General features: G+C 56.8%; 3 protein-coding genes across 5 annotated transcripts; 2 read left to right on the forward strand and 1 right to left on the reverse strand.

Moving 5' to 3' along the window:
- Positions 1-4,823: 4,823 nt before the first annotated feature.
- On the forward strand, positions 4,824-11,561 carry BCL6B (BCL6B transcription repressor). Of its 2 annotated transcripts, none has more exons than XM_084864234.1 (9): positions 4,824-5,279; positions 5,821-6,010; positions 6,294-6,480; positions 6,591-6,941; positions 7,225-7,349; positions 8,404-8,568; positions 8,664-8,794; positions 8,942-9,079; positions 9,510-11,561. In XM_084864234.1, exons 1-9 carry the CDS (start codon positions 5,034-5,036, stop codon positions 9,624-9,626), a joined length of 1,650 nt encoding a protein of 549 aa, XP_084720360.1. In that variant the 5' UTR covers positions 4,824-5,033; the 3' UTR covers positions 9,627-11,561. The 2 variants fall into 2 exon arrangements, with proteins under 2 accessions (XP_084720360.1, XP_084720361.1); XM_084864235.1 differs by having other exon boundaries at positions 5,211-5,279; positions 6,259-6,480.
- A 2,040-nt stretch (positions 11,562-13,601) lies between these two features.
- SLC16A13 (solute carrier family 16 member 13) lies at positions 13,602-19,485 on the forward strand. 2 transcript variants are annotated; one of them, XM_084864236.1, is made up of 5 exons: positions 13,602-14,197; positions 14,327-14,470; positions 15,585-16,322; positions 16,618-16,749; positions 17,020-19,485. In XM_084864236.1, exons 1-5 carry the CDS (start codon positions 13,999-14,001, stop codon positions 17,313-17,315), a joined length of 1,509 nt encoding a protein of 502 aa, XP_084720362.1. In that variant the 5' UTR covers positions 13,602-13,998; the 3' UTR covers positions 17,316-19,485. The 2 variants fall into 2 exon arrangements, with proteins under 2 accessions (XP_084720362.1, XP_084720363.1); XM_084864237.1 differs by lacking the exon at positions 16,618-16,749 and having other exon boundaries at positions 13,617-14,197.
- Positions 18,275-21,142, reverse strand: SLC16A11 (solute carrier family 16 member 11; the record flags this gene model as incomplete). The annotated part of the gene is made up of 5 exons (XM_084864238.1): positions 20,988-21,142; positions 20,525-20,744; positions 20,135-20,278; positions 18,603-19,370; positions 18,275-18,504 (listed from the first exon to the last, which is right to left on the reverse strand). Exons 2-5 carry the CDS (start codon positions 20,736-20,738, stop codon positions 18,275-18,277), a joined length of 1,356 nt encoding a protein of 451 aa, XP_084720364.1. The 5' UTR covers positions 20,739-20,744; positions 20,988-21,142.
- Positions 21,143-25,586: the final 4,444 nt, after the last annotated feature.

Genomic DNA, 25,586 nt, shown 5'->3' on the forward strand with positions numbered 1-25,586 from the left:
AGGCTGCCCCAGGCGTTGAGAGGGGCCGTTTCCATGCTTTCATACCTCCCTTCCCGGCTCCCCGCCCCCGTCCTCGCAGGAAGGCCCCAGATGTCTGTGTCACTTCTCCGGGGCGGCCTCCCGGGCTCAGCGGTGCCTCCCCCACCCTCGCTCTAACACCACAGTGTGGTTTGGACGTGGCCACAGAGCCGTACAAACCACAGTGTGCTGCTGGGGCGGGAGCAGGACGGGTGGTTGAGAGAAAGGGAGAATAAGACGGTGCTCGGAAGTCCCTCACTACCAAGAGCAGGGAGAGAAAGGAGATAGAAAAGGCAGCAAACATGGCCCCCAAGAACGGTTGGGGAAAACGAAACCAGGGCTAGAAGCTGGGCAGGCACCCGGGGAGGGAGCGGGGCCTGTGGGGAGTCTCAGTACAATAACCCTGGGTCCATCTTCCTGGTTCCTGTAGAAGCTGCCTGGGATCCCCAGGGGGGTCAGAGGCGGAGGAATGGGAATGACACGGGGCCCACAAACGCCCCAGTCACAGGGCAGGGACCCAGGCTTCCTGTGTCCGATCCTCCCTCTCTGGGTCAGGACCCAAGAGAGGAGGCCAAGGACGGCAGGGTTGGAGTTGGCAATCCAGAGGCGGTGGGGCCAGTGCGTGGCAGGCAGAGGGGGGCCGGAAGTGGCCTGGGCCTGGGCTGCCTCAAGATGGAGGCCACAGGCAGGAAATGGAGGCCGGGGGTGGAGGGGAGGGAGAGCAGCAGGGCCAGGAAGGGGCCATCTCGACCTGGGGGCCAGGTACCCAGCCCCAGGCTCTGCTCCCACTCCCCACGGCCCCCCAGGACCCAAGTCCCACCCAGCACAACAGCCCCCACCGCCCGCCCGCCAGGCTCAGGCGTGGGCCCACCCCAAAAAGCCACGTTTCAGCTGAGACATGCCTCCCCACCCCCACCCAAGGCCTGCCCGCAGCCCTCTCTCCTGTCCAGTATTTGATTTCTTAAAAGCACACCCCAGAAATCAACACCAAGGGGCAAAATCCCTCCTGCAAATCAAAATAATATCCTCTACAGCCCCAAAGTTACCCTCTCACCTCCCATCCCACCCTTTAGCACCCTACCTTTCGACACACCCCCAAAACTCTTAGCAATAAAAAAAGACCTACGATGGTAGGTGTAAGCAGGCTTTTTAGGCCCTTGGGGGGCCAGACCCCTCTGACACCCCGATCTCTCCTGCATCAAATCTTGCCAAAGCCTCCTGCTCCCCATCTTAACCCCCGGAGCCCCCAAACTGAACGGCGGCCCCCAGCTCCCATCCTTGGCAAAGCTTTTGTGGGGGTGAAACAGAAATCAAACACTTTTCTAACGGCTGGGGATGTTGGGGCGCCCTCTGGTCTCAGCCTTTGGTTTCCTCCTGGGGGACTACACGTTAGGGTCATCAGAGAAAGCCTCTCCAATTACCCCCCCAGTTCCAAGATTGACAAAGCCCGACCCCACCCCAGCAGGCACCTCCAAACCTCTCCCCCCCCCAACCGCCACGTCTCTCCTGAAAACAGGGGACACTTTCCTCCCCACTTACCTCAGCTACTCTCCCCTGAGATCCTGGTCCCCTATTTTGAAGGGAGCAAAATTTGGGGTGCATCCCTCACATTTGGGGTGCAGGAGAAAGGAGCCGCCCCGGTCGCATCGTTGGCCTCCTTCCTCTCGGCTGGCTCAGGGAGTGGGGAGTGCCCTAGGGAGGGGGGACCCCCCACAAGAGAGCTGAGGAGGGGGTTCCTCCACTCCCAGTCAGAATTGGGGACACCCCCCCAAACCCGTCCCAGCCCATCCGTGTCCAACTCGGCGGGAGAGGCAGCTGCAATGCCCCAGTCAGATTCCCCCAACACTACATTCCTCACCCCATCTAGAGGGGTCCCGGGGCCCCCAAAAAATCCCAAAAAAATCTAGGCTGTTGGCAGGACGGTCCTGAACTACCTCTCCAAATTTGGGGTCCTCAGATAGCCCCGTTTTTTCAGGAAAATTCTGTCTTTCGCCTGCCTCCCGCCAGCCCTGCTCTGTCCCGATGCCAATTTTGGAAGTCACTCCCTCCCTCCTCCTCCCGTCTCCCCAGGCCCCCCCGCTCGGGCGGGGGTCCAGGACACCTGGCCCCCACACCAGGGGGGCACTCCTGGAAGGGCTGGGGGCCAGGAGGTCAAGCGCCTAGCCCCAGTCTCAGGGAAGCAGGAGAGCCGATCCTCCCTTCCCCTCCCCCCTGGCTGGTCTCGGTGGTGGTTCAGGAAAGCCTGGAGGATTGGAATCTGCCATTGCTGTTGCACAGGCAGTTTTTTTCCCTTGGGTTGTGGGGTGGGCGGTGGGAGGGAGAGGGGGGAGGAGAGCCGCACAGAGCAGGGACCCAGGCGTGCGGGGCTGGCCTGGCTTGCCCCCTAGCCCCTGCTGCCGTGGGGAACCCCTCCCCCCCCTCACCCACACTCCCAGCTCTCCTTCGGCTTTCTGTTTGGGGCTCTTATCTAGAAAATCAGGGTACGGGAATCACCTCCTTGTACCCAGCCACCACCTCTCCTTGCCACAGTTTCAACGGCACTGACCTATTCAGGGGTGTCCACTTTACCACCAGACACCCCATTTTCTCCGCCGTCTCCCAAACTGAGGTGTGCTCCCCTAAGAAATTGGGGTTCGGAGTCTAAAATCACCTTTTCTCCCTCAGACCTATTTGGACCACATAGATAAGAGGAAATGCATTCCTTCCCAAATTTTTTCGCATTAAATCCTGGGCATATTTGGGGTTCACGAAAGAAGATTTCTAGAATTTGGGGGTGAAAAGGAGCTATAAGCAGAGGACAACTAAATGCATTCCAAATTAAGTAAACTCCTAAATCAATCTCACCTTATGATCCACCCCAGTTTCACTCAAATAGTTGCAAACACCCCAAAATAAGAACACCCCAAAAACTTTAATTTCCCACCCTGAGCCCTCATCTTGTTTCTGCCCCTGGACGAAGCTCCTGGGCCATCTGTGCACACACAGGCACATCCCCTCCTCAAAGTAAGTCTTCACAACGTTCCAATGCACTGCTTTGCTCCCCCTGACGGACTCACAATCATAGAAGGCCTTCACGCATGCTCCCAGGTTCCATTGTGTCCCACCGCGGAACAACGAAAGACTCCAAACTGAACCTCATGTCCCCCCAAACCTACTCTGAGCCTCGCTCGCAACGTATGCGGCACCCCAAAACATAATGCACCCCCAAAGCAGCATGAAGTCAGATCGTCCACACACACCAATGACTATACACCCTCCTTCACGTCCCCAAGAACGCCTCGCAGGAACTCCTGCTATTCCGCGATGACAATCTCCAAACTGCGGGCGTCAGAATTTCCAGAACTGAAGTAGCTTCAAAGAAAGCCTCCTGCCTCAGGTTTTCCATTTGCCGTCCAGCCTGAACGCGGCCCACAGGGCTCAGAATTATCAAGCTGACTCAGCGCCCCATACCACAACTGACCAGACAACACAAACTCAACTCCATCCTGATACCAGAGGGATCTCCGTACCGGTCAGAGATCAAAAGTAACCATCACATCAAAAGCCACCCAATGGGCCCCAGTCCTCGGTGACCCCCAGTCCCAGTTTTTCCACCGTTCTGTGCATGCAAAAAAAAAAAAAAAAAAAAAAAAAAAAAAAAAAAAAAGACACCCTTACATCTGAAGGGAAGGACCCAGGCCTGGGTATGAACTTCCTGGCGATGGGAAACCCCTGAGCCCACATCCCAGGCCTGCTTTGCCAAAGGAGCCTCGTTGCCTGCAAACCAGCACCTCCTCAGACAAAATGTGAGCGTTTGGTCTGTGCCATCTCCCGGATACGGGACTTAAAATTTGTTATCAGGCCTCTCCCGCTTTCTCTTCTTTCATCCTGTTTTCCCTTCTCTTTGTTTACCCTATCCCATTTTCATATTCATGTTCCCTAAAAACTCACCCCTAAGGCAGATTATAGCACCTAGACTAATTGGAAAGGAAAATTCTGCTCCCAGGGCTCAGACCCCCACCCCACCACCACCACACACACACACACACACACACACACACACACACACACACACACACTCACACTCCTTGTCCCACCCATTTCCCTAACTCCCGAAGCTGTCGGATTTCTCACCCCGGTAGGAACCCCAGCCTGGGAGGAAAAGTCACTTCTGTCGCCTGACTCCCTCCCTCTGTCCCACCCTTCCTAGTTCCCTTCTAGGAGACAGAAGGACAAAATAAACCAGCGCAAAGGGGACGACGAGGTTGAAGGTTTCCTCAGTTCAGGCGGAATTGATCCCGAGCCCCTGTCAGAGCGGACTCCCCCAACCCTCTTTCTCCCCCCCCCCCCCCCCCCCAAAGCCGGGTGAAGACGGACCGGCGAGGCGAAGCCAGTGCGCGCCCGCCCCCTCGTGGAAGGAGCCGAGCATTGCACGCCCGAGAGCTCTGCCCGCCCGCCCGCCGCGCCGGACCCGGCGCCACCTCCGTCCGGCGGAGCGGACCGGCGAGTGCCCGCCCGAGGCCTCGGCGGGAGAGGGCGAGCGGACGTTGGGCGGGAGCCTCTCTCTCCGGGTCCCTAAAAGGATTCCGAAGCGAGTCGGGAGCGAGAGTCCGGACGCCTGGGTCTCCGGAGCGTCTCTCCGCTCCCACCCGGGACTTTCCCCACCTCCTCGAGGGGAAGCAGCTGGAGGAGCCGTCCGGTCGCAGGACAATGGAAGGAAACGCACTAGAAATCATATCCGCCCTTTCCCTGCCCCGCCCGGCCCGAGTCCCCTTTTGGGCAGGCCCGCTGGAGGAACCGGCCTTCACACCCCCCTCTGCTGTCTGGGACCCCCCCCCCAACTCTGGCCTCCCCAAACCTGGCGCCTCCGTTGCGCCCCGTAACCGTACCCTGGACGGGGCCCACCCCCCTGCCACAGGCGCCTGGCACCCCTTCCCAAAGCCAACGCACCCATTTTCACCCCGCAACCCAGCCACTCGTGCTGCCACTCTCGAGATCCTCAACCCTCACCCCAATGCTAAGTCCCATCCCCGGTGATGACCCAAGCAAGACCCCGAAGGTCACGACCACCCAGAGCTTCCGAGGCCCGCCCTGGAGCCGGAGACCCCGCCCCGGGCCCGCCATCTGGAGGGCGACGGAGGAAGGAAGGATACGGACCCAGGCGTCCACCCCACCTCCACCCCCCGCCCCCGCCATCCCGGCCAGATAAAGGGGCCGAGGCCAAAAGGGGAGCGCGGCCCCACCCCCCGGAGCAGAGGAGCGGCAGCCCCTGCAGGACGGGGGTAAGGGCGCGCGGCCGAGGGAGCCGGGCGCGGGGCCCACGCGAAGGGCTGGTTTGGGGGTGATGGTAGGGAGACGGAGGCCCCCCCCCAAAAAAAGTGAACGAAGCCAGGGGCCCGGGGACTAGACGGCAGTAGAATTCGTGGTTGGAGGGAGGGACCTTCCATTGGGGTTTGGTGTGCGGAGCGCAAAGCGCCGGGGGCAGGGTGGGCACCTGGGACCGGGGGCGCAGGGGAGCCTGCGGGAGGGGAGAGGAGGAAGGGGCGGGGGGCTCTGGAAGGGCACGCGGAGTCCCACCAGGGGCGTTGCGGGCCGGGGTCCCCACGCTCGCCATCGACCCCGCGGGCACCTTCACATGGAGAGGCGCCACGCGAGCCAACGGAGTGTCCGAGGGCAGAGAGAATGGGATGGGCTGAGGAAGGCTGCCGGGCCGGGCGGGGGCTTGGCTCTGTCTAGGGAAGCCCCGGGGGGAAAGAGGCGGACTGCGGGGGGTGGAGGGGAGGGAGGGCGCCCTCGGACCGCCCGGACCCCCTGCCCCCGCAGGCCTGGCCGCGATGGGCTCCGCCGCGGCCCCGGAGCGAGCGCTGGGCTACGTCCGCGAGTTCACCCGCCACTCCGCCGACGTGCTGGGCAACCTCAACGAGCTGCGCCTGCGCGGCATCCTCACCGACGTCACGCTGCTGGTCGGCGGGCAGCCCCTGCGGGCTCACAAGGCGGTGCTCATCGCCTGCAGGTTCGGGGACGGGACCCAATGGGCAAGGGGCGGAGGATTAAGGTCTTTGGGGAAGAAACCTGGAGCCAAACCTGCCAGAAGCAGGAGGCGGGGCGTCCTGGGGTTGAGGGCGGGGCGACAGGGGAGGAGGCGGGGCGTCCTGAAGTTGGGGGCGGGGTGAAAGGGAGGGGCGGGGCGTCCTGTGATGGGGCGTGGCTTCCTGCGGTGGTTCCCCAGCCCCTAACGGGACCGATCTGCCCTTTCTCCAGTGGCTTCTTCTATTCCATCTTCCGGGGCCGTGCAGGAGTTGGGGTGGATGTGCTCTCCCTGCCCGGGGGCCCCGAAGCCGGAGGCTTCGCTCCCCTTCTGGACTTCATGTACACCTCGCGCCTACGCCTCTCTCCCGCCACCGCGCCTGCCGTCCTGGCGGCCGCCACCTATTTGCAGATGGATCACGTAGTGCAGGCATGCCACCGCTTCATTCAGGCCAGGTGAGGCGCCCGCTCCGTGTTCTCCGTGGATGAGGTGGTGGGTATCCCAGGTGTCAGGGGCAGAAGCCACGATTAGAAAACAGCACTCATGTCAGCCATCCTTTCCCCAGCTATGAGCCTCTGGGCATCTCCCTGAGGCCCCTGGAAGCAGAAGCCCCCACGCCCCCAGCGGCCCGGCCACCAGGCAGCCCCAGGCGCTCCGAGGGGCACCCAGACCCGCCTACGGAGTCTCGCAGCTGCAGTCAAGGCCTTCCCAGTCCAGGCAGCCCCGACCCCAAGGCCTGCAACTGGAAAAAATACAAGTTCATTGTGCTCAACTCTCAGGCCTCCCAAGCGGGGAGCCTGGTGGGGGAGAGGAGTTCTGGTCAACTCTGCCCCCAAGCTGGGCTCCCCAGCGGCGACGAGGCCTCCAGCAGCAGCAGTGGCAGCGAAGAAGGACCCATTCCCGGTCCCCAGAGCAGGTACAGAAACGGAACCCCAAGAAGGTGTTGTGGCTGGCCTCCGCCAGGAGGCAGAGAGAGCCGTAGGGCCTGGGTGGTCTGGGGCAGGGAGCAAGGGACACGAACCCCCTTGGGGAGTTGGCCGGAGGCCAGGCGTGCTCAGAGTGGCGGGTCTTCAGCAGTGCGACTAGATGTGGCTCATTGATCAGCACTGCTCCCTTCCAGAGGGTGGGCCTGTGGCTCCCAGTTCTCCAGCAGAGAAGCTCCCCGCCACGCAACCTCTCCTAACCTTCCCTCTGCCTAGGCTCTCTCCAACGGCTGCCACCGTTCAGTTCAAATGTGGGGCTCCCGTCAGTACCCCCCATCTCACACCCCGGCCTCAAGAAGCCACGGCTTCACCTCCCTCCGGGCGGGCTCGTCCGCCACCAGGTGAGAGCTCCTCCTTTTACCGCCTCCTGGGCTTTCCTCCTTGTGGCCGCTCGAAGCCAGTTTGGGCCAAAAGTCTGCGGGAGGGACCTATGACAATTACATCCTGCAAATCAGAATCTTTAAAACTCCCATTGCCCTGGCCACACCCATAGACCAAAATGTGTAGACATGGAAACCAGGCATCAGTATTTTTCTTTTTCTTTTTTTCTTTTTTAATATATTTTATTGATTTTTTAAAAAAATGTATTTTATTGATTTTTTTACAGAGAGGAAGAGAGAGGGATAGAGAGTTAGAAACATCGATGAGAGAGAATCATCTATCAGCTGCCTCTTGCACACCCCCTACTGAGGAAGAGCCGGCAACCAAGGTATATGCCCTTGACCGGAATCGAACCTGGGACCTTTCAGTCTGCAGACCGATGCTCTATCCACTGAGCCAAACCAATTTCGGCTTATTGATTTTTTTACAGAGAGGAAGGGAGAGGGATAGAAAGTTAGAAACTTCGATGAGAGAGTAACATTGATCAGCTGCCTCCTGCACACTCCCTACTGGGGATGCGCCTGCAAGCCAGGTACATGCCCTTGACCGGAATCGAACCCGGGACCCTTGAGTCTGAAGGCTGACGCTCTATCCATTGAGCCAAACCGGTTTCGGCGGCATCAGTATTTTTCAAAGCTTCCACTGAGCAGTGGTGTTTGGGAACCTCGGGACTATTCCCATCCAGGGCTAAGCCGCCAGCCCAGACAGAGCTGGGCAGGGCCATTCCAGCAAGGTGCGATCCAGCGCAGTGGCAGAAAAGAGAGAGAAACAGACACCTCTACCACTCGCAGGGACCTCCACCGACCATCACCGCTATGAGGGGATTAGCAGAGTGCCCTGGAGACAGACAGACGTGGAGCCAGATCTTAGCTTCCCCTCTTGCTAACCCTGTGACCTCGAGCAAGTCAAATGAGCCCCAGAAGTCTTAACAGTAAATTGGGGAAAAGACACCTACTGTGTGATTGGAAACCTCCCTGATGCTGTGGTCATTATCCGCCCCCACCCCCTTCCCAGGAAGTGAATTTTTCAGCTGCCAAAACTGTGAAGCTGTGGCTGGCTGCTCCTCGGGGCTGGACCCCTTGGCTCCTGGGGATGAGGACAAGCCCTACAAGTGCCAGCTCTGCCGGTCTGCCTTCCGCTACAAGGGCAACCTGGCCAGTCACCGCGCGGTGCACACAGGTAGGGGAGGAGCAGAGAGGAGCGGCCCCCGGCCTTCCTGCCCAGGGTACTGTCCTGGGGCGGAGGCCCTGACCCCTCTCTCCCCCTGCCTCCAGGGGAGAAGCCCTACCACTGCTCCATCTGCGGGGCCCGCTTCAACCGGCCGGCCAACCTGAAGACGCACAGCCGCATCCACTCGGGAGAGAAGCCCTACAAGTGTGAGACGTGCGGCTCCCGCTTTGTCCAGGTACGGAACCAGCCTCAGCCTCAGCCTCAGCGCGCGCTTGAAGGCAGCCCTGCAAGAGGACGGCGTGGGCCTCCTGGGGAGGGTTCTTTCTGTCTTTCCCGGAGGCCTAGTCTGAGGTCACCTCCCCCCGCTCCTGCCGCCCCCCAGGTAGCACACCTGCGCGCACACGTGCTGATCCACACCGGGGAGAAGCCCTATCCTTGCCCCACGTGCGGGACTCGCTTCCGTCACCTACAGACCCTCAAAAGCCACGTTCGCATCCACACGGGGGAGAAGCCTTACCACGTGAGTACCGGGGCCGAAACCTTACTCCTACCTCCGGCTTCCCTGGGCGCTGGGCTCCGAGAGGAAGTGGGGAGTAGGGAAGGGGGGGGAGCCTCAGGCCCTAGAACTCGGAGAGTCCATGTGTGCAAGGGGTGGGGCCTAGGGTGGGCCTGTGAGTAAGGGTTGAAGATGGGGGTAGGGATGGGCAGTACAGAAGTTAGGCTCCTTGGCTGGAAACCGGCTCCTGAAGGGGAACGAAGGGGCCGAACATCCTTTGCTGAAGAGGGAGAGCCATCTCCTTGGCCTCTCCCAGAGGATTTGGGAGGCCATGAGGACTGGACAGCTTCTCCTGGCCTGATAGCTAACAGGTCTCCCTCGCTCAGCACCTAAGAGGTGCTCGTAGATGGGGAGGGACCTGACCCGGCTCTCTCCCTCCCTCCCCACCCCACAGTGCGACCCCTGCGGCCTGCATTTCCGGCACAAGAGCCAACTGCGGCTGCATCTGCGCCAGAAACACGGAGCTGCTACCAACACCAAAGTGCACTACCACATTCTGGGCGGGCCCTAGCCGAGCCGGGCCCGGGGCCCCAGGCACTTTCTGGAAGCCAGGGAAGCTGCTGGCCCGCACCTGGCTTCTCGGGCAGACCTGGTCATGGAGGCGGGCAAGGCCCCTCCATTCTCAGAAACTGCCGCCACCTTCGTTTCTCACTGGGGAGAGCAGGGGTGGGCAGGTCACCATTGGATCTGCCTCTGTTTTGCTGGTCAAAACCTCTTCCCCACAATCCATTGTTTCTAAGGAGAGAGCAAGCTAGGCACTGGGGAGGGAAAAGGCCGGAGGCCTGGTTTTCGTAAGGTTCGTGGTCGGCCAACTGTTGACTTAAAGAGTTTGCCAACCACCTTAAGGGAACAGTCCTCCACCTGCAGTCCCCATCTCATTCGGTTTCTCTGTAAATATAAGTTATTGAGGCCTCAGGGTGGCACCCGGGCCTTCGTTCTATTGCCTTTCCTAGCTCCCCCTCCGGGTGCGATCGGTGACCTGAAGCACAGAACGTGAGGTCACAGCTCTGCTGGCAGAGATCGGCACTTGGCTTGAGTGTTTTATGTTCCTGTTGCCACAGCCTCTAGCTTTAGAATTGTTCTTCCTCCTGTGTGTTTGCTTGTCGGTTTGTTTAGAGTGGAGAAAGGGGTTCTCTGTGTCCCCTGCCCCTCCGACTCCAGGTCTGGAACCACTGTTTGTCCTGGGGCAGCTCTGGCAACACGTGTGGGTGTGTGGAATGGGGTCGGGAACCCTTTGGACTCGGGATATTCGAGGTTCTCTAGCAGGCTAGAACTGGATAGACCTTTCTCTGTTCTCCGAGGGTTATGGGACCTTTAAGGGGAGCCTGAAATGCAGGTAATAAATGCCTCCTGAGGGCTGTGCGTGTGGGGCTTTGTCAGTCTTGGGGGGGGGGATGACTGGAGAGGCTTTTTCTTATGCCCCTAACGGGGTCCCATTCATCTGCTCACCTAGGTTCGCCTCCGATGCGTCTGTCACGGTAGAGCTTACAACCCTCCCACAAGGGCCTGCTGTCAGCACTGAGTTCTGGAATTCCTTTTCTGGCTCTGCCCAGTCTCTGAGAATGTTCTGACCTACAGGAGAGTTTTGAAACTCTTTTTTATCTTAGCTAAACATGTCCTGACCAGTCCTTTGATGCCTAGGCATCTGGGTTTGAACAGCCCAGGGGGGTTCTCGCTACCTGAGACAAGCTCCTTCCTTCAGCGGGTTTTTGGACATGTTCTGGCACATGTCCAGATTCCAGAAACTTCTTTGCCTCTAGAAGCCACAGGTGCGTGGTAGCTTTCTTACCTTAGAAAAGCTGGGTCTGTGACCTGGCCTTCCCATCACTGTATCCCTGTCCGGAACCAGTGAACGCACTAGGACCTTCCACGGGGAGAGAAAAGAGGCTGAGTTCCATTTAGGGTTTGATATAGATTGGGATTGGGATTACTGTTGGGGTTAGAGGTTGAGAAGACTTAAAAGACTGATTGACTAACCGATGGACCTTCTAGAGAACCAAGTATCCAGGTAGAATTAAGAGGCTGGTTGAGGGGTGCAGTTTCTGGTATAGGCCAAGGAGGTAGAAAGTTAGGAATGGGATCTGCCTCTTAACTGGGCGGAAGGTCTGGGATGTTCAATGATCCTCTGAAACCTTGACTTACAGTCCCACCCCTCTCGCCATGGAGCCTCTTTGATTACGGGGCATGGGGAAGAGGGGAAGAAGGACTTTGAATGTGTGGGGGTAGAGCTTCCTCAAGATAGGTCAGTACTAGTGGTCATCATCTCTTTACCCTCTTACTCCCCACCGCAGACTTGCAGGAAGAGAGCAGAAGAGAGATGTGCGGAGGAACCAGGACTTTTATTTTTATATTTTAGCCGTCTGGATGGGCAGGTGGAGAGTGCCTCGGGGTGGAGATGTTAGATCTTGCAAGATCAGAACCATGGAATAAAGAAGCCTCTCACGTTGCCTGCTGTGTCCTGGGGTTCTGGCCTGTGGAGCCTGGGGACTGCGGAGAGCTGGGGAAAGAGGGCTCCCCCGTCCTGGGCATCATCCTGCGGTTTTGTGCTCATTCCACCAGACATTTCAAATGGGCCGTGTTCTCCCCGGCCCTGCCCTTGCCTTCTGGCTCCTGGTGCAGGAACCGGTGACTTCACCAAGTGCTCCGGAGCCACCTGCATCCTGCCGCTCTGAAGTCACTTCCTGCCTGAAGTGTGGAGGCAGCGGCGGCGGGGAGAAACCAGGAAGCCATGAATAATACCAAGGCGCTGGGGGAATGCATCTGTGCTGGGACACACTAGCACCACTAGCACCACACAAAAAAAGAAAGAAAAAGGAGGGGGGGGGGGGTAGGGTTTGGGTCCCCTGAGGACAACAGGGGCTGGAGGTAGCAGTGAGGAGGCTGTGCGGCCCTCCCCCAGCAATGCGGTCTTGGAATTTATCCACTGTCCAACGTAAGCTTCTCTCCCACCCTGACCCCCGTCCTGTGTGTGTTCTGGGTGCACAGCTCTGTACTGCCCTGTGGGTAGAAGATACAAGGCCACTAATTCTGAGACATCACCTTTCTTTTGGACTTAAATTACTCATCTGTGAAATAAGTCTATTCACATGGTCTCTGCAGCTGCTTCCAACATTTACAGTTTGTCGTTGTGTCTTTCGGTCTTTTTAAAACCCATGACCTGGATTATTTTATTTAAATGGACACGTAGAAACTAAAACCTCTCTTCTCCCACCACAGTGTATTCCCCGCTGAAAATGAGATCAGCCAATTGTCTTGCTCCATGTCAGGCCCTCAGCTAAGCATTTTAGTGCATAGGTTTTCTAATTCAACGCCCCTGACAACCCTAAAGCGTGGGTGCTGCTATTACCCCACTTTACAGGCAGAGAAAACCAGTAAGAGAGTCAATATCTTGCTTGGCCAAGATAATACGTGATGAGGCTGAGGTTGGAACTATGATTCTACAGGCTGCCCTCTCTAACCGCTAGGTTATATCCTCACACCAATTTCTGTATCATCGGCACAGTCTCCCACCACGCAAAATTCTGACTCTGCTTACAAAAAAAAAAAAAAGTTTTGGGGGTGGGACCATTTTTATTTCCCACATATAAAATTATAAGGCACAATATGCTTTTTTAAAATTACACAGCCTCCCTCCCTCTCCACCCCCCACTTGTCTGGGTATAGATCTCTGAGTCCAAGTTTCAAGGGGAAGGGCCTGGGAGCTTGATTACAGTGAAGAAACAGGAAGCCCAGCCATTCGTGCTCCGGGAGGTGGAGGGCCTGGCTTGGAGGGGCGGGTTGCTCCTGGCTTGTCTGCTTAGGTAATCGTGAGAAGAAAAAACCGTGGGTAGGAAGTGAGAGGCCGGGGAAAGTGCTCTAGCCCCGCTGAAGGAAGGGTAGGTGATGCTGGCAGGCTCGCCCTTCCTCTCCTCAGTTATTTCTGGTCTCTGTGACCTGTAGGTTTCCTGTTAGAGGGAACAGAAGCGACACTACAGAAACGAACGCCAGGAGTCCAGCAGCCCATTCCCCTTGTCTCTTTCTTTGGCCCCGGAACCCCTCTGAGATCAATGGTATCTAGATCCTAGCAACCCGAGGAGCTGGGAGCATTTTATTTTAATCTCATTGCACAATCCCTTCGCTGGTCACCAGGCCTTGCAAAGTGCTGGGCTCCTCGTTAAGCAAGGGATTGTTTTCCTCTCCGGAACCAGTTTACCCACCCCCCAACCCCCATGCATTCCTCACACGCGGGTCTGGGTGCTGAGATCTGGGCGAGCTGGCCTGCTAGGTGGACAGGAGACAGAAGCGGGCTCCGGGCAGGTCCCTGCGTCACCTGGGGCCCATCTCACGGACCTCCTACAGCTCCCCCTTAACGCATGCTCCCACTCGGGGGGCCCCCCCGACCCCGAACAAAGCTCTAGAGCCCGCCCTGCCTGCTGGCTCCGCCCCGCCCGGGAGTCCCGCCAGCGAGGATGTTGGCCTTTGCCCGGCTGGCCCGAGGCCGACCCTTGCAACGATAAAACAGATAATCCGCTCGGAGAATGATGCGCCTCCAGGGGAGAGCCCGAGCCCGGCGCCGCGTCCAGTCTGCTCCACCGGACGCTGCCCCCGCCCGCCTGGGCCTGGGCTCCCCGCGGCGGCCGCGCAGCCCCGCCCCCGGGCGCTAATCTCCCGGGCGAGCCCCGGCCGGTCCCCCCGCACCCGCGCTCCCGCCGGGAGCAGGGCGCAGGCGCCGCACGCAGCCTCGCTGCAGCCAGCGCGCGAGCCCCCGACTGCGCCTCCCTCTGAGCCACCCTGCCCTGCCCCGCGGGGCCGGGGGCGGCGGGGCCCGCGGGGCGGGCGGAGGGGAGCGTCCCGAGCCTGATTCCCACGAGGGCAGTCGGGGCGGCGGCTCCGTTCCCCCCCGCATGGCGCGCGGGAGCGAGCCCCCGGACGGGGGCTGGGGCTGGATGGTGGTGCTCTCCGCGTTCTTCCAGTCCGCGCTGGTGTTCGGGGTGCTGCGCTCCTTCAGCGTCTTCTTCGTGGAGTTCGTGGCGGCGTTCGGCGAGCCAGCGGCGCGCGTCTCCTGGATCGCCTCCATCGGCATCGCGGTGCAGCAGTTCGGGAGTGAGTGCCGCGCCCGCCCGGGGCCGGGGTCCTGGGACCCTGGGAAATGCGGGAACAGTAAGGGGGAGATGGGGGCTGCTGGAGAAGGATGCCCGAAGTCTTCTCACTGAACTCCTTCCGCTTCCCCAGGCCCCGTGGGCAGTGCACTGAGCACCAAGTTCGGGCCGAGGCCAGTGGTGATGGCTGGGGGCGTCCTGGCAGCGCTGGGGATGCTGCTGGCCTCCTTCGCCACCTCCTTGACCCACCTGTACCTGAGTATCGGGCTGCTCTCAGGTGAGACCCCGGGCAGGGCAGGAAAAGTCAACTGCCTGGAGTCTTTGGACTCTGGGCCACCACCTTCCTCCTAATCTTTCCCAAAAGACTTCATGGGGAAGCTGGGAGAAAGTTTTGAATAACACCTGTGCCCCGAAGGGGAATGAAGAGGGATGACTCATTTAGTAAACGTGGTGGGGCTGTTTAGACGTTCCGGGGATAATGAGTCCACAGTGTGCAAGCCCGGAGCTAGTGGGACTGGAGTGCAAAAGGAAGAATCACATAGTACATAGTTGTGCCGGGCACTGTGCCTGTAACATAGATAGCTAGCCTGTTTACAGTTTTTGATATAGTTAGGTGCGCCTATATTGGGTGCATATATGTTTACCAGGATGATAGCCTCTTGTTGGATCGATCCCTTGAGTGTTATCGTAGCGACCTTTGTTGTCTCTCGTGACGGCCTTCACTATCCTATTTACAGATGAAGCAAGGCTTCAGACACTTATGAAACTTGGCAAATAAAGGTCACACGGCCAGAAATAGTAGGGCCTGGGTGCAACTCCCAAACTCTGTGCTTGTTACTTTAAAAACATTATCTCTAGGTCTCTACAGGCCCATAAAGCATATTCCCCCCATTTTGCAGATGAAGGGATTGAGGCTGGGAGATTAGGTAAAGTCACAGAGCTAGATAGTATCACAGCTAGGATTGTAACCAGACCTGTGCTACATTCTGCTGTTGGGCAGTGTTGGGATTACTGGGCGCCCTGAACTCCCGAAGAGTCCCCAAACCACCATTTAAAAAGACAAACAAACATATTTTATTGATTTCAGAGAGGAAGGGAGGGAGGGAGGGAGGGAGGGAGGGAGAGAGAGAGAGAGAGAGAGAGAGAGAGAGAGAAACATCAATGATGAGTGAGAATCATTGATTGGCTACCTCCTACATGCCCCCTACTGGGGATCGAGCCCACAACTCGGGCATGTGCCCTTGGCCAGAATCGAACCTGGGAACCTTTAGTCTGCAGGCCAACACTCTATCCTCCAAGCCAAACCAGCTACGGCCACCATTTATTTTTCTTTTCTTTTTTCTTGCTCTATTATTTATTTATTTATTTATTTATTTGTTTATTTATTACAGGTTCTGGGTGGGCCTTGACCTTCACGCCAACACTTGCCTGCCTGTCCCGTTACTTCTCTCGCCTGCGATCCCTGGCCATGGGGTTGGCGCTGACTGGCGTGGGCCTCTCCTCCTTTGCCTTTGCCCCACTCTTCCAATGGCTGCTCAGCTACTATGCCTGGCGGGGCACCCTGCTGCTGGTGTCAGCCATCTCCCTCCACCTGGTGGCCTGTGGGGCCCTCCTCCGCCCACTCTCCCTGACTGAGGACCCTGCTGCGGGTGGCCCCGGGGCCCAGCTGGCCTCCCTCCTCCATCACGGTCCCTTCCTCCGTTACACTGTCGCCCTCACCCTGATCAACACTGGCTACTTCATCCCCTATGTGCACCTGGTGGCCCACCTCCGGGACCTGGACTGGGATCCACTGCCTGCTGCCTTCCTCCTCTCGGTGATTGCTGTCTCTGACCTCGTGGGGCGTGTGGTTTCGGGGTGGCTAGGGGATGTAGCCCCGGGGCCTGTGGCACGACTCCTGGTGCTCTGGACCACCCTGACTGGGGTGTCGCTGGCCCTGTTCCCCGTGGCTCAGGCTCCCACAGCCCTGGTGGCTCTGGCCGTGGCCTATGGCTTTACCTCAGGGGCCCTGACCCCCGTGGCCTTCTCCATGCTGCCTGAGCTGGTGGGGACTGGAAGGATATACTGTGGCCTGGGACTGGTGCAGATGGTGGAGAGCATCGGGGGACTGCTGGGGGCTCCTCTGTCAGGTAAGGGGAACGTGGCTCCCAGGTGGCCAGAGATGCCATGTCATTCCATTCAGGGAGGGGACTGTTCACATTGGAGTGGGTGTGAATACTGCTTGTGACATGGTATGGCATGCTACATGGCCTGTGTAACCAATCACGGCAGAAGTGGGTCCATGAGACAAAGGAATCGGGGCTGTGGGAAAACTAAAACGAGCTAGGCGGAGCCCTTGGTGGGATACCTGTAGCTTGGATTTTCAGACGTGGCTGGACCTGGCCAGACATAACACGTCCTTACCCTTGGCCCATTTGGCCCCAGCTCAGATGTCCGAGCCACGTGGTCAAAGTTCTCCAGCCCTCAGATGCCAGAACCTTCCGACCCTTTACGCTTTCCTCTGGACTACTAAATGTCAGATGACAGGGCCAACTGTTGCCAGAAAGAAAGACACAGGTGTGCCTGACTCAATCTGAATCCCCAAAATCCCCTTGGCTGATACGATATGGGGGGCCTTTCTGAAGGCAGGAAGGTGGTGGGCATCACCTTTGAAGCCTCTTGGGGAACCAGAGTTCTCATGCGCATCTGGTCCCACCTTGGGAGTTCGAACTCTTCCAGGATGGCAGATTACAGATTAGTTTCCTCCTCCCACCCAAAAATGTGCCTGAGCCATCAGTCCCAGGAAACAGATCACCCATGTGTACTCCTTTTCTCCCTCCGATGCAGGCTACCTCCGGGACGTGACAGGCAACTACACGGCTTCCTTCGTGGTGGCCGGGGCCTTCCTTCTCGCAGGGAGTGGCGTTCTCATCACGCTGCCCCACTTCTTCTGCTTCTCGGCTCCTACCCCCAAGCCTCAGGACCTTGTCACAGAGGCACTGGATCCCCAAGTCCCCCTGCGAAGGAAGAGCTGTGAGAGGACTGAGCTCCAGAAAGACCCAGAGAGCCAGAGATTGGCAGCGCCGCCGGGCCTTCTGCCCCATATCGGTGCCCCGAGGACCTCAGTGCCTTCAGCATCTTGATCTGTCTCCCGCCACAGCAGGCCCGGGGCTCTGCGATGTGTGTGTGTGCCAACTCCTAGCACCTTGTGGAGGACTCCTGTCTCTTCTTGGCTTCCACAACCATTCCTGCGGGATCCAAGAGTCCAGCCTGCTCCAGGGAGCTGGGAATCCACTGTGAAAATCAAAGGCCAAGAGACTTACTATGTTTTCCAAGGGAATCCATCTCTAGAGTTGCCTACTAAGCTTCTTCTCCGAAGACAGATGTTTGGGGATGAGGGCTGCCCCGTTGAGATAAAACTGAATAAGGAAACTGGGTCACAACCAGAGACTCAGAAAGAACTGGAGCCCCTAGGCTTGGGTTGGTTGAGTGGGGTCATGGCTGGGGGTAGAGGGGAGGTGTCCAGGAGCTCTGGGGACTCCGAGCATCTGTAACCCTGGACCCTGCTCTCTGGACCACAGTTCTTCCCACTTGCCTGCTGACCTCCCTCTTTCCCACTAGCCCCTGTGACTTAGAAGAGACATGAAGGACATGGTGGGAACATGGTAGGGGCGGGGGGCGGGGGGCGGTTTGGTAGGGAGAGCTGAAGCTGAGAGAGCCTAAGTCTGGGTCTAGGATTCTTGTATTCACCTCAGGCCAATAGAAGGAGATTGAGATACGGGAAGAGTTTTGAGTCAAGGAATCGAGGATGGGGCAGACAGCACCCAGGAGCCACCCTCCCCCTCAGACAGCTGGAAGCTGGCAGGCGGACAACTTCTCAGAGAGGCCCTGTTCTAATGGCAACAGGGTGGGCAGAGAGAAACGGACTGACCAGACAGAGGTACCTTCCTCTCTCCCAGGGCTTAGCGGGATCCTGCTCCTTCCGAGCGGCCTTTTGAATGTCTAAGTTCTCAGCGTCCTGGATGGGCCAACAATGGGAGCTTGCGGAAGCACTGGAATTTTTTTTTTTATTGAGGGAGGGGCTCAGGCCAAAAGAAGATGGTCAACAGGACGTGTCTGCGGTGGCCTGAGGGCCTCCTGGGGACAGCAGGGCCACCTGAGGCGCTGGGAGCAGCTCCCCGCTCTCAGGGGGCGGGGTGGCTGGAGGGGAAGCCGGGCCGCAGGAGGGCAGCGCCCCAGGCAGCCCCATGTAGATGGAGCTGCCTGAGAGGACGAAGGAGCCACACACGAGGAAGGAGGCCGTGAAGTCTCCGGTCTCATCCCTCAGGAAGCCTGAGAGGAAGGGGAAAGGAGTTTAGATGCCTCGGACCCCAGTAGGGGGGCGGGAGAGTAGGGGTAGGGGGGATCTGCTGGCTCAGTCAGGCCCTTACCTGACAGCGGGGGGCCCAGGAGCCCCCCGAGGCTCATCAGCAGCATCACCAGACCCGTGGCCTGCACTACCCCTCCCATACCCACCAGCCCGGGAAGCACCCCGAACACCAGCGGGGCGTAACCGCCTGCGCTCAGCCCGTAGGCCCCGGCCACGGCCAGCAGGGAGCCCCCCCAGGCCTCCTGGCCCCCTTCCACCGGCACCAGCCCCACGGCCAGCAGCGCCAGCCCCGTCAGAGCCCCGAACAGCGCCAGCAGCCGCGGGAGGGGCACCCAGCCCTGGTCGGCCACCCACCCGCAGGCCAGCCGGGCGCCCGCATCCGCCACCGCGGCCACCGCCACCACCAGCGCTGCCCGGTACCCCCCGAGGCCCCGGTCTAAAGCGTGGGGGGCCAGGTGCACGTAGGGGACGAAGTACCCGCCGCCCACCAGGGCAGTGCCCAGAGCGAACACCAGGAAGGCCGGGCGCGTGAAGAGGCCCAGGCCCAGGGCAGCGCAGAGCCCGCGGGGCGGGGCAGGGGGGTCGCCGGGGAGCTCCAGGGGCCTCAGCAGGGCGCCGCAGGGGGTGAGGTGGAGGGTGACGGCACCCAGGAGCAGCAGGGCGCCCCGCCAGCCGAAGGCATCCAGCAGGAGCTGCAAGGCCGGCGCCAGGAGCAGCGAGGAGGCGCCATTGCCCGTCAGCGCCAGCCCCACGGCCAGGACCCGCCGGCGGGAGAAGTAGCGGGAGAGGGTGCCCAGGGCCGGCGCGAACGCCAGGGCCCAGCCGGAGCCTGCGGACGAACGAACCGTTAGATATGCAAATGCTGGATCGCTGTGCTGTATGTCTGAGACCAATATGATATATGTTAGCCGTGTTTTGTTAAAAAATAAAGTCACTTGCCAAAACCTGTTTGGCTCAGTGGATAGAGTGTTGGCCTGCGGACTGAAAGGTCCCGGGTTCGATTCCGGTCCAGGGCATGTACCTTGGTTGCAGGCACATCCCCAGTTGGGAGTGGGGGATGTAGGAGGCAGCTGATCGATGTTTCTAACTCTCTATCCCTTTCTCTTTCTCTCTGTGAAAAACCAATCAAATATGTTTTTAAAAATAAATAAATAAATAAATAATAAAGTCATGCTGAAATCGGTTTGGCTCAGTGGATAGAGCGTCCGCCTGCGGACTGAAGAGTCCTGGTTCGATTCCAGTCAAGGCATGGACCTTGGTTGCGGGCACATCCCCAGTGGGGGATGTGCAAGAGGCAGCTGATCCATGTTTCTCTCTCATCGATGTTTCTAACTCTCTATCCCTCTCCCTTCCTCTCTGTAAAAAATCAATAAAATATATATATATTAAAAAATAAAGTCACTTAAATGTTTGAAAGGAAAAAGACTGGGTGAGGAAAGGGGCCAGGGATGTGGGAGGACACCCACCACCACTGCCACACAGCTGGCCTCCGGCCCCCCACACTCTCCTGTCTCCCCCGCCACCCTCCTGTCTCCCCACCACCCTCCTGTCTCCCCCACCACCCCTGAGGGACCCAGGTATACCCCCCCTCACCGGCGAGGACGCCCAGGCCGAGGTAGAGGTGCAGCAGGCTTCCCGCGAAAGCCGAGAAGAGGAAGCCGAGCGAGGTGAGGACGCCCCCAATCATCACCACGGGGCGCGCCCCCCAGCGGGTGCTTAGGGCGCTGCCCACAGGACCTGGAAGGGGGCGGGGTCAAGGGAAGACACGCCCCAACCCTCAACCCAGCACTTCTCATTGGCTGTTTGCCGGGTAACGCTCCGCCCCCAGCCTGCTAGCTCCTCCCTCTGAACCTCCACCCGCTCGGTTCTGGAACCCGGAGCCACCTGCCGCCCTTCCTCAGGTTATCTGGAGCAGGGGGGTACCCCACAACCTCAGGGCCCCCCACCCCGGCTCCCGCCCCCGCCTCGGGGTGCGGGCCTCACTGGCCGCCTGCTGCACGGCCAGGGCCAGGGCGCTGACCCACGCCGTGTCCTGGGAGGTTCGGCCGAAGTGCTCGGCGATGTCCGGGAGGGCGAGACCCAGAGTCCGCAGCAGCCCGTAGGAGAGCCCGTTCACCAGAAAGGCCGAGGCGGCCACCACCCAGCCCCAGCCCCCGTCCGGGCTGCCGGCCGCGGCTCCGGCGGGCCTGGGGGTCATCACCGTCTGGGGGGAAAGGAACACGTGGAGTGAAGTCTCCAAGCCTGTGCTTCCTCCAGGACCTGCGATCCAGCTCCTGGCTGCTTGGGTGGGAGGGAAGGTGGGGTAACCGGAGCACGACAGGGAGGGTCAGGGGGGGCGAGGGTTGGGTCTAGGGATGCAATTCCTGGGTCGGCGAGATACCCGAACGAACAGGTGGCAGGGGATATCCCTGGAACTCCCCCTTCCCCCACACCTTCTACTCCTTACCCGACCCCTCCGGGTGATGGAGGACAGGGCGCAGAATGGCTCGGTCTGCTTTCTTCCGGCTTCTGGGGAGGGCGGAGGCGGGGGTACCGAGGTGCAGAGGGGAGGAGTGCGGAGATGGATCCGCCTGAACAGGCTCTCGGTAAACAGAGAGCCCCGTGGGGCCTGGGCCACCTGGGGTGCTGAGCTGGGGAGGCGGGGGGGGGGGGGGGGGGGGGCAGCAGAGACAGCCAATCAGCAAGCCCAGGGTGAGGCCAGACACTGAGTCTCACGGGGATTAAGTTTTACATACATACACACACACACACACACACACACACACACACACAGAGATAGACACACACACAGACACACCCCAAGCTCAGGAAAAGGGAGCAGCCAGGAATGTATGCCACGCATGCACCTGGCCAAAGACAAGCACCTGCTGCTGCTGCGCACTGAGGAGATGGTGACTGCAGTCCCAGCAAGCACAAGGTAGGCAGCAATGCATTAAAACGGGCAGCTCCTCTCCCGTCTGAGGGCTGAGTGTTGCTGGGAGTAGCTTGGACATCAAATCATAGACCTCCACTGAGTGCTTGTTGTGTGCCCAACGATAATATGCCCTCAAGGACTCGGGGGAGGGAGAGGGACTCCCTTATTCTGAGGAGCTGTGATGTGCCAGGCACTCTTCACCCGTGTCATCCTTTCACCCTCACAATAAGCCGGTGAAGCTGGTGTCATCTTCATTTTACAGGTGAAGTCTTCCAGAGATTAGGTGGCTTGCCCGAACCACACAGCTAAAAGATGGTTGGAAACATGTTTTTAAATTTTGGGACCGTCCAACGATTGGACCATACAAGGAGAATAGCCCTGGCTCGTTTGGAGTGTCGGCCCCAGACTGAAGGATCCCGGGTTCGATTCCTTTCAAAGGCATATACCTCGTTTGCAGGCTCAATCCCCAGCCCAGGTTGGTCACACGTGGGAGGCAACCAATGTATGTGTCTCTCTCATACCGATGTTTCTCTTCTCTGCGTCTCTCCCCTCCCTTCCAATCTGTCTAAAATTCCATGGGGGAAAGTAGCCTCAGGTGAGGATTAAATAGACCCAGGATGGAAGCAGAATCTGCCAGAGTGGAGGGGAATGGCCTGGAGACAGTTTGATGCCAAACTGGCCTGGAAAGGCAGCCTTTTGGGGCCAGAGAATTTGATTCTAAGATAGGGGCACTGGGAGAATAGGAAGGATCTTTGCCATCAGAATCGCTGAAGATTCGAGATTAGAATTTTAAAAACAAAGTGAGAAATCTGAGACGTGAACCCTGGTACTGATTTTTTTAATTAAAAACTTTTAAATTTATTTACTGAGTTGAGAGAAAGAGAGATTGAGAGACTGACTTGTTCCACTTTTGTAGGCATTCATGGGTTGATTCTTGTATGTGGCCTGTCCAGGGGTCAAACCTTGGTGTATCAGGACAATGCTTTAACCAACTGAGCCACCTGGCCAGCGTTCAGGTACTGATTTATTAAAACCGTTATTAATTGTATCCTTTAATTTTTTTATTTATTTTTAATTAGATTACCATTTGTGTAATTTGGACGTGTTACACCCAGATTTCATGATCCCTAAGGACCACCAGGGAGCCGAGTCCAATGCAATAAACAAAAGAGCCTCGTCCATGCTAGCATGGGCTCCTCCCACTTACGCCAGCAGCTTGGCGGAAGAGCACAGGCTTCAACAGGCCAAGGGGTTTTATAGGGGTGGTGATGTCACTGCTTTGGCTGACCCTGATTGGTTGGGTGAGGGCTAGGGTCCAGTTACAGAATGAAGGATAGCTCCTCCCTGCCCCACCGTACAAAATGGAGTCAGGAGTTAGCCCCGCCCCGCCCTGCCCTCTCAGACAATTCTAAGCAATGTGTAGCTTTTTTTTCATCTAATCAAAAGTACATATATTTTTTACATTTAACATTATTTTGTATTAGTTTCATGTATACAGTATAGTGGTTAGATAACCATATACTTTTTTATTTTTTTTATTATTAAATTATTATCTGTGTACACATGTTACCATTGCCCCCCCCCAAACATACCCTCCTTCCCCAGAGTTTTGTGTCCATTGGTTGTACTTATATGCATGTATACAAGTCCTTCAGTTGATCTCTTATCTCCCCCAGATCTCCCTACCCTCCCCACTGTAATTTGACAGTCTGCTTGTTGCTTTACTGTCTCTATATCTATCTTTTGGTTCTTCAGTTTATAGTGTTCTTTATCATCCATAAATAAGTGAGGTCATGTGGTGTTTCTCTTTCATTGACTGGCTTATTTCACTCAGCATGATGTTCTCCAATTCCATCCAGGTTGCTGCCCATATACCTTTTTAAAGATCGATTTGAGAGAGAGAGAGAGAGAGAAAGAGAGAGAAAGAGAGAGAGAGGGAGGGAGGGGAAGGGAGAGATTTATTGTTCCACTTATTTATGCAATCATCAGTTGCTTCTTGTATGTGTCCTAATTAGGGATCAAACCCGCAACCGAGGTATATTGGAATGACACTCTAACCAGTCTGTTCCATGTATCCACGCCTCTGTTTTTATTTTGTTCATTAGGTTCCACATATAAGTGAAATCATGTGGTATTTGTCTTTCTCCGACTGGCTTATTTCACTCAGCATAATAATCTTTAGGTCCATCCATGCTGTCGCAAAAAGTAAGATTCCCTTCTGTTTTATGGCTAAGTAGTATTCCGTTGTGTAAATGTACCACAGCTTTTTTTTTTTTTTAATATATTTTATTGATTTTTCACAGAGAGGAAGGGAGAGGGATAGATAGCTAGAAACATCGATGAAAGAGAATCATGGACCAGCTTCCGCCTGCATACCCCCTACCGGGGATGTGCCCACAACTAATGTAAATGCCCTTGACCGGAATCGAACCTGGGACCTTTCAGTCCACAGACCGACGCACTGTCCACTGAGCCAAACCGGTTTCGGCTACCACAGCTTATTTAATCCACTCATCTACTAATGGGCATTTGGGCTGTTTCCAGGTCTTGGCTGTTGTAAATAATGCTGCAAGGAACATAAGGGTGCATATATTCTTTCAAATTAGTGTTTCAGGATTCTTAGGATATATTCCTAGAAGTGGGATCACCAGGTCAAAAGACAGTTCCGTTTTTAATTCTTTGAGAAACCTTCATACTGTTCTCCACAGTGGCTGCACCATCTGCATTCCTACTAACAGTGCATGAGGGCTCCCTTTTCTCCATATCCTCACCAACACTTGTTATTTGTTGATTTATTGATGGTAGCCATTCTGATAGGTGTGAGGTGATATCTCATTGGTTTTGTTTTTTTTAATATATATTTCATTGATTTTTACAGAGAGGAAAAGAGGATAGAGAGTTAGAAACATCAATTAGCTGCCTCCTGCTCACCCACCACTGGGGATGTGCCCTCAAACAACGTACATGCCCTTGACTGGAACCAAACCTGGGACCCTTCAGTCCACAGGCTGCTGCTCTATCCACTGAGCCAAACCAGTCAGGGCTCATTGTGGTTTTAATTTGCATTTCTCTGATGATTATTGACATTGAGCATCTTTTCATATGTCTATTCACCATCTGTATGTCCTCTTTGGAGAAGTGTCTATTCAGGTCCTTTGCTCATTTTCATTTTTTTATTTTTTATTTTTTTTAAATATATTTTATTGCACTGTGGGGCAGGGTGGAGTTATCCTCTAGTTTGTGTAACTGGACCCTAGCCCAATCAGGGTCAGCCAAAACAGTGACATCACCACAGGAGTAAAACCCCAGGCTTGGCGGCGGGGGGGGGGGGGGGAATATATATATATATATATATATAAATTGATTCTTTTACAGAGAGGAAGAGAGAGGGACAGAGAGTTAGAAGCATCGATGAGAGAGAATCATTGATCAGCTGCCTCTTGCACACCCCCTACTGGGGATGTGCCTGCAACCAAGGTACATGCCCTTGACCGGAATCGAACCTGGGACCTTTGAGTCCACAGGCCGACGCTCTATCTACTGAGCCAAACTGGTCACGGCTGAATGAATTCTTTATAACTTTTGGATATTGACCCCTTATCAGATGTATCATAGGGGATATATTCTCCATTCAGTAAGTGTCTTCGTTTTGTTGATGATTTCCTTTGCTATGCAAAATTTTTTAGTAAAAGCATCCTTTTTACATTAGAATGAAGGTCGCCATTGCTATACTTCAGCTATTTAAATCAGAGATGTGTTCTTTGGTTTCATTCCTATACAATATCAGAAAATTAGGTAAGTTACTCTTTGGAGCATGTACCTCCCAAAAGCCACATGATGGCAGTGTTTCCTAATTGCTGACAAGTATCTGCAGCTCAAGAAAAAAACAGCTTCTTAACTAGTGAACCGGTAAACCTAACAAATACAGCATGAACTCTCCACTGCCGACAGGAGGAAAAGAATCAAGTTTCTCTTCTTTAGGTATAATGCCTCTCACAACCAAAGAATACTTTCCCATTCCATTACCCTCTCCTTCCGCACACGCCCTTCCATCGGCCAGAGTGCTCACCCTGTCTTTTTCTCCCTCCTGAATGTTTGCATATGTCATGCCCTCTGCTTGTCCAAGGTGGG

This window comes from Pipistrellus hanaki, assembly GCF_964339955.1.
Source record: "Pipistrellus hanaki genome assembly, chromosome: 16".
NCBI lineage: Eukaryota > Metazoa > Chordata > Mammalia > Chiroptera > Vespertilionidae > Pipistrellus > Pipistrellus hanaki.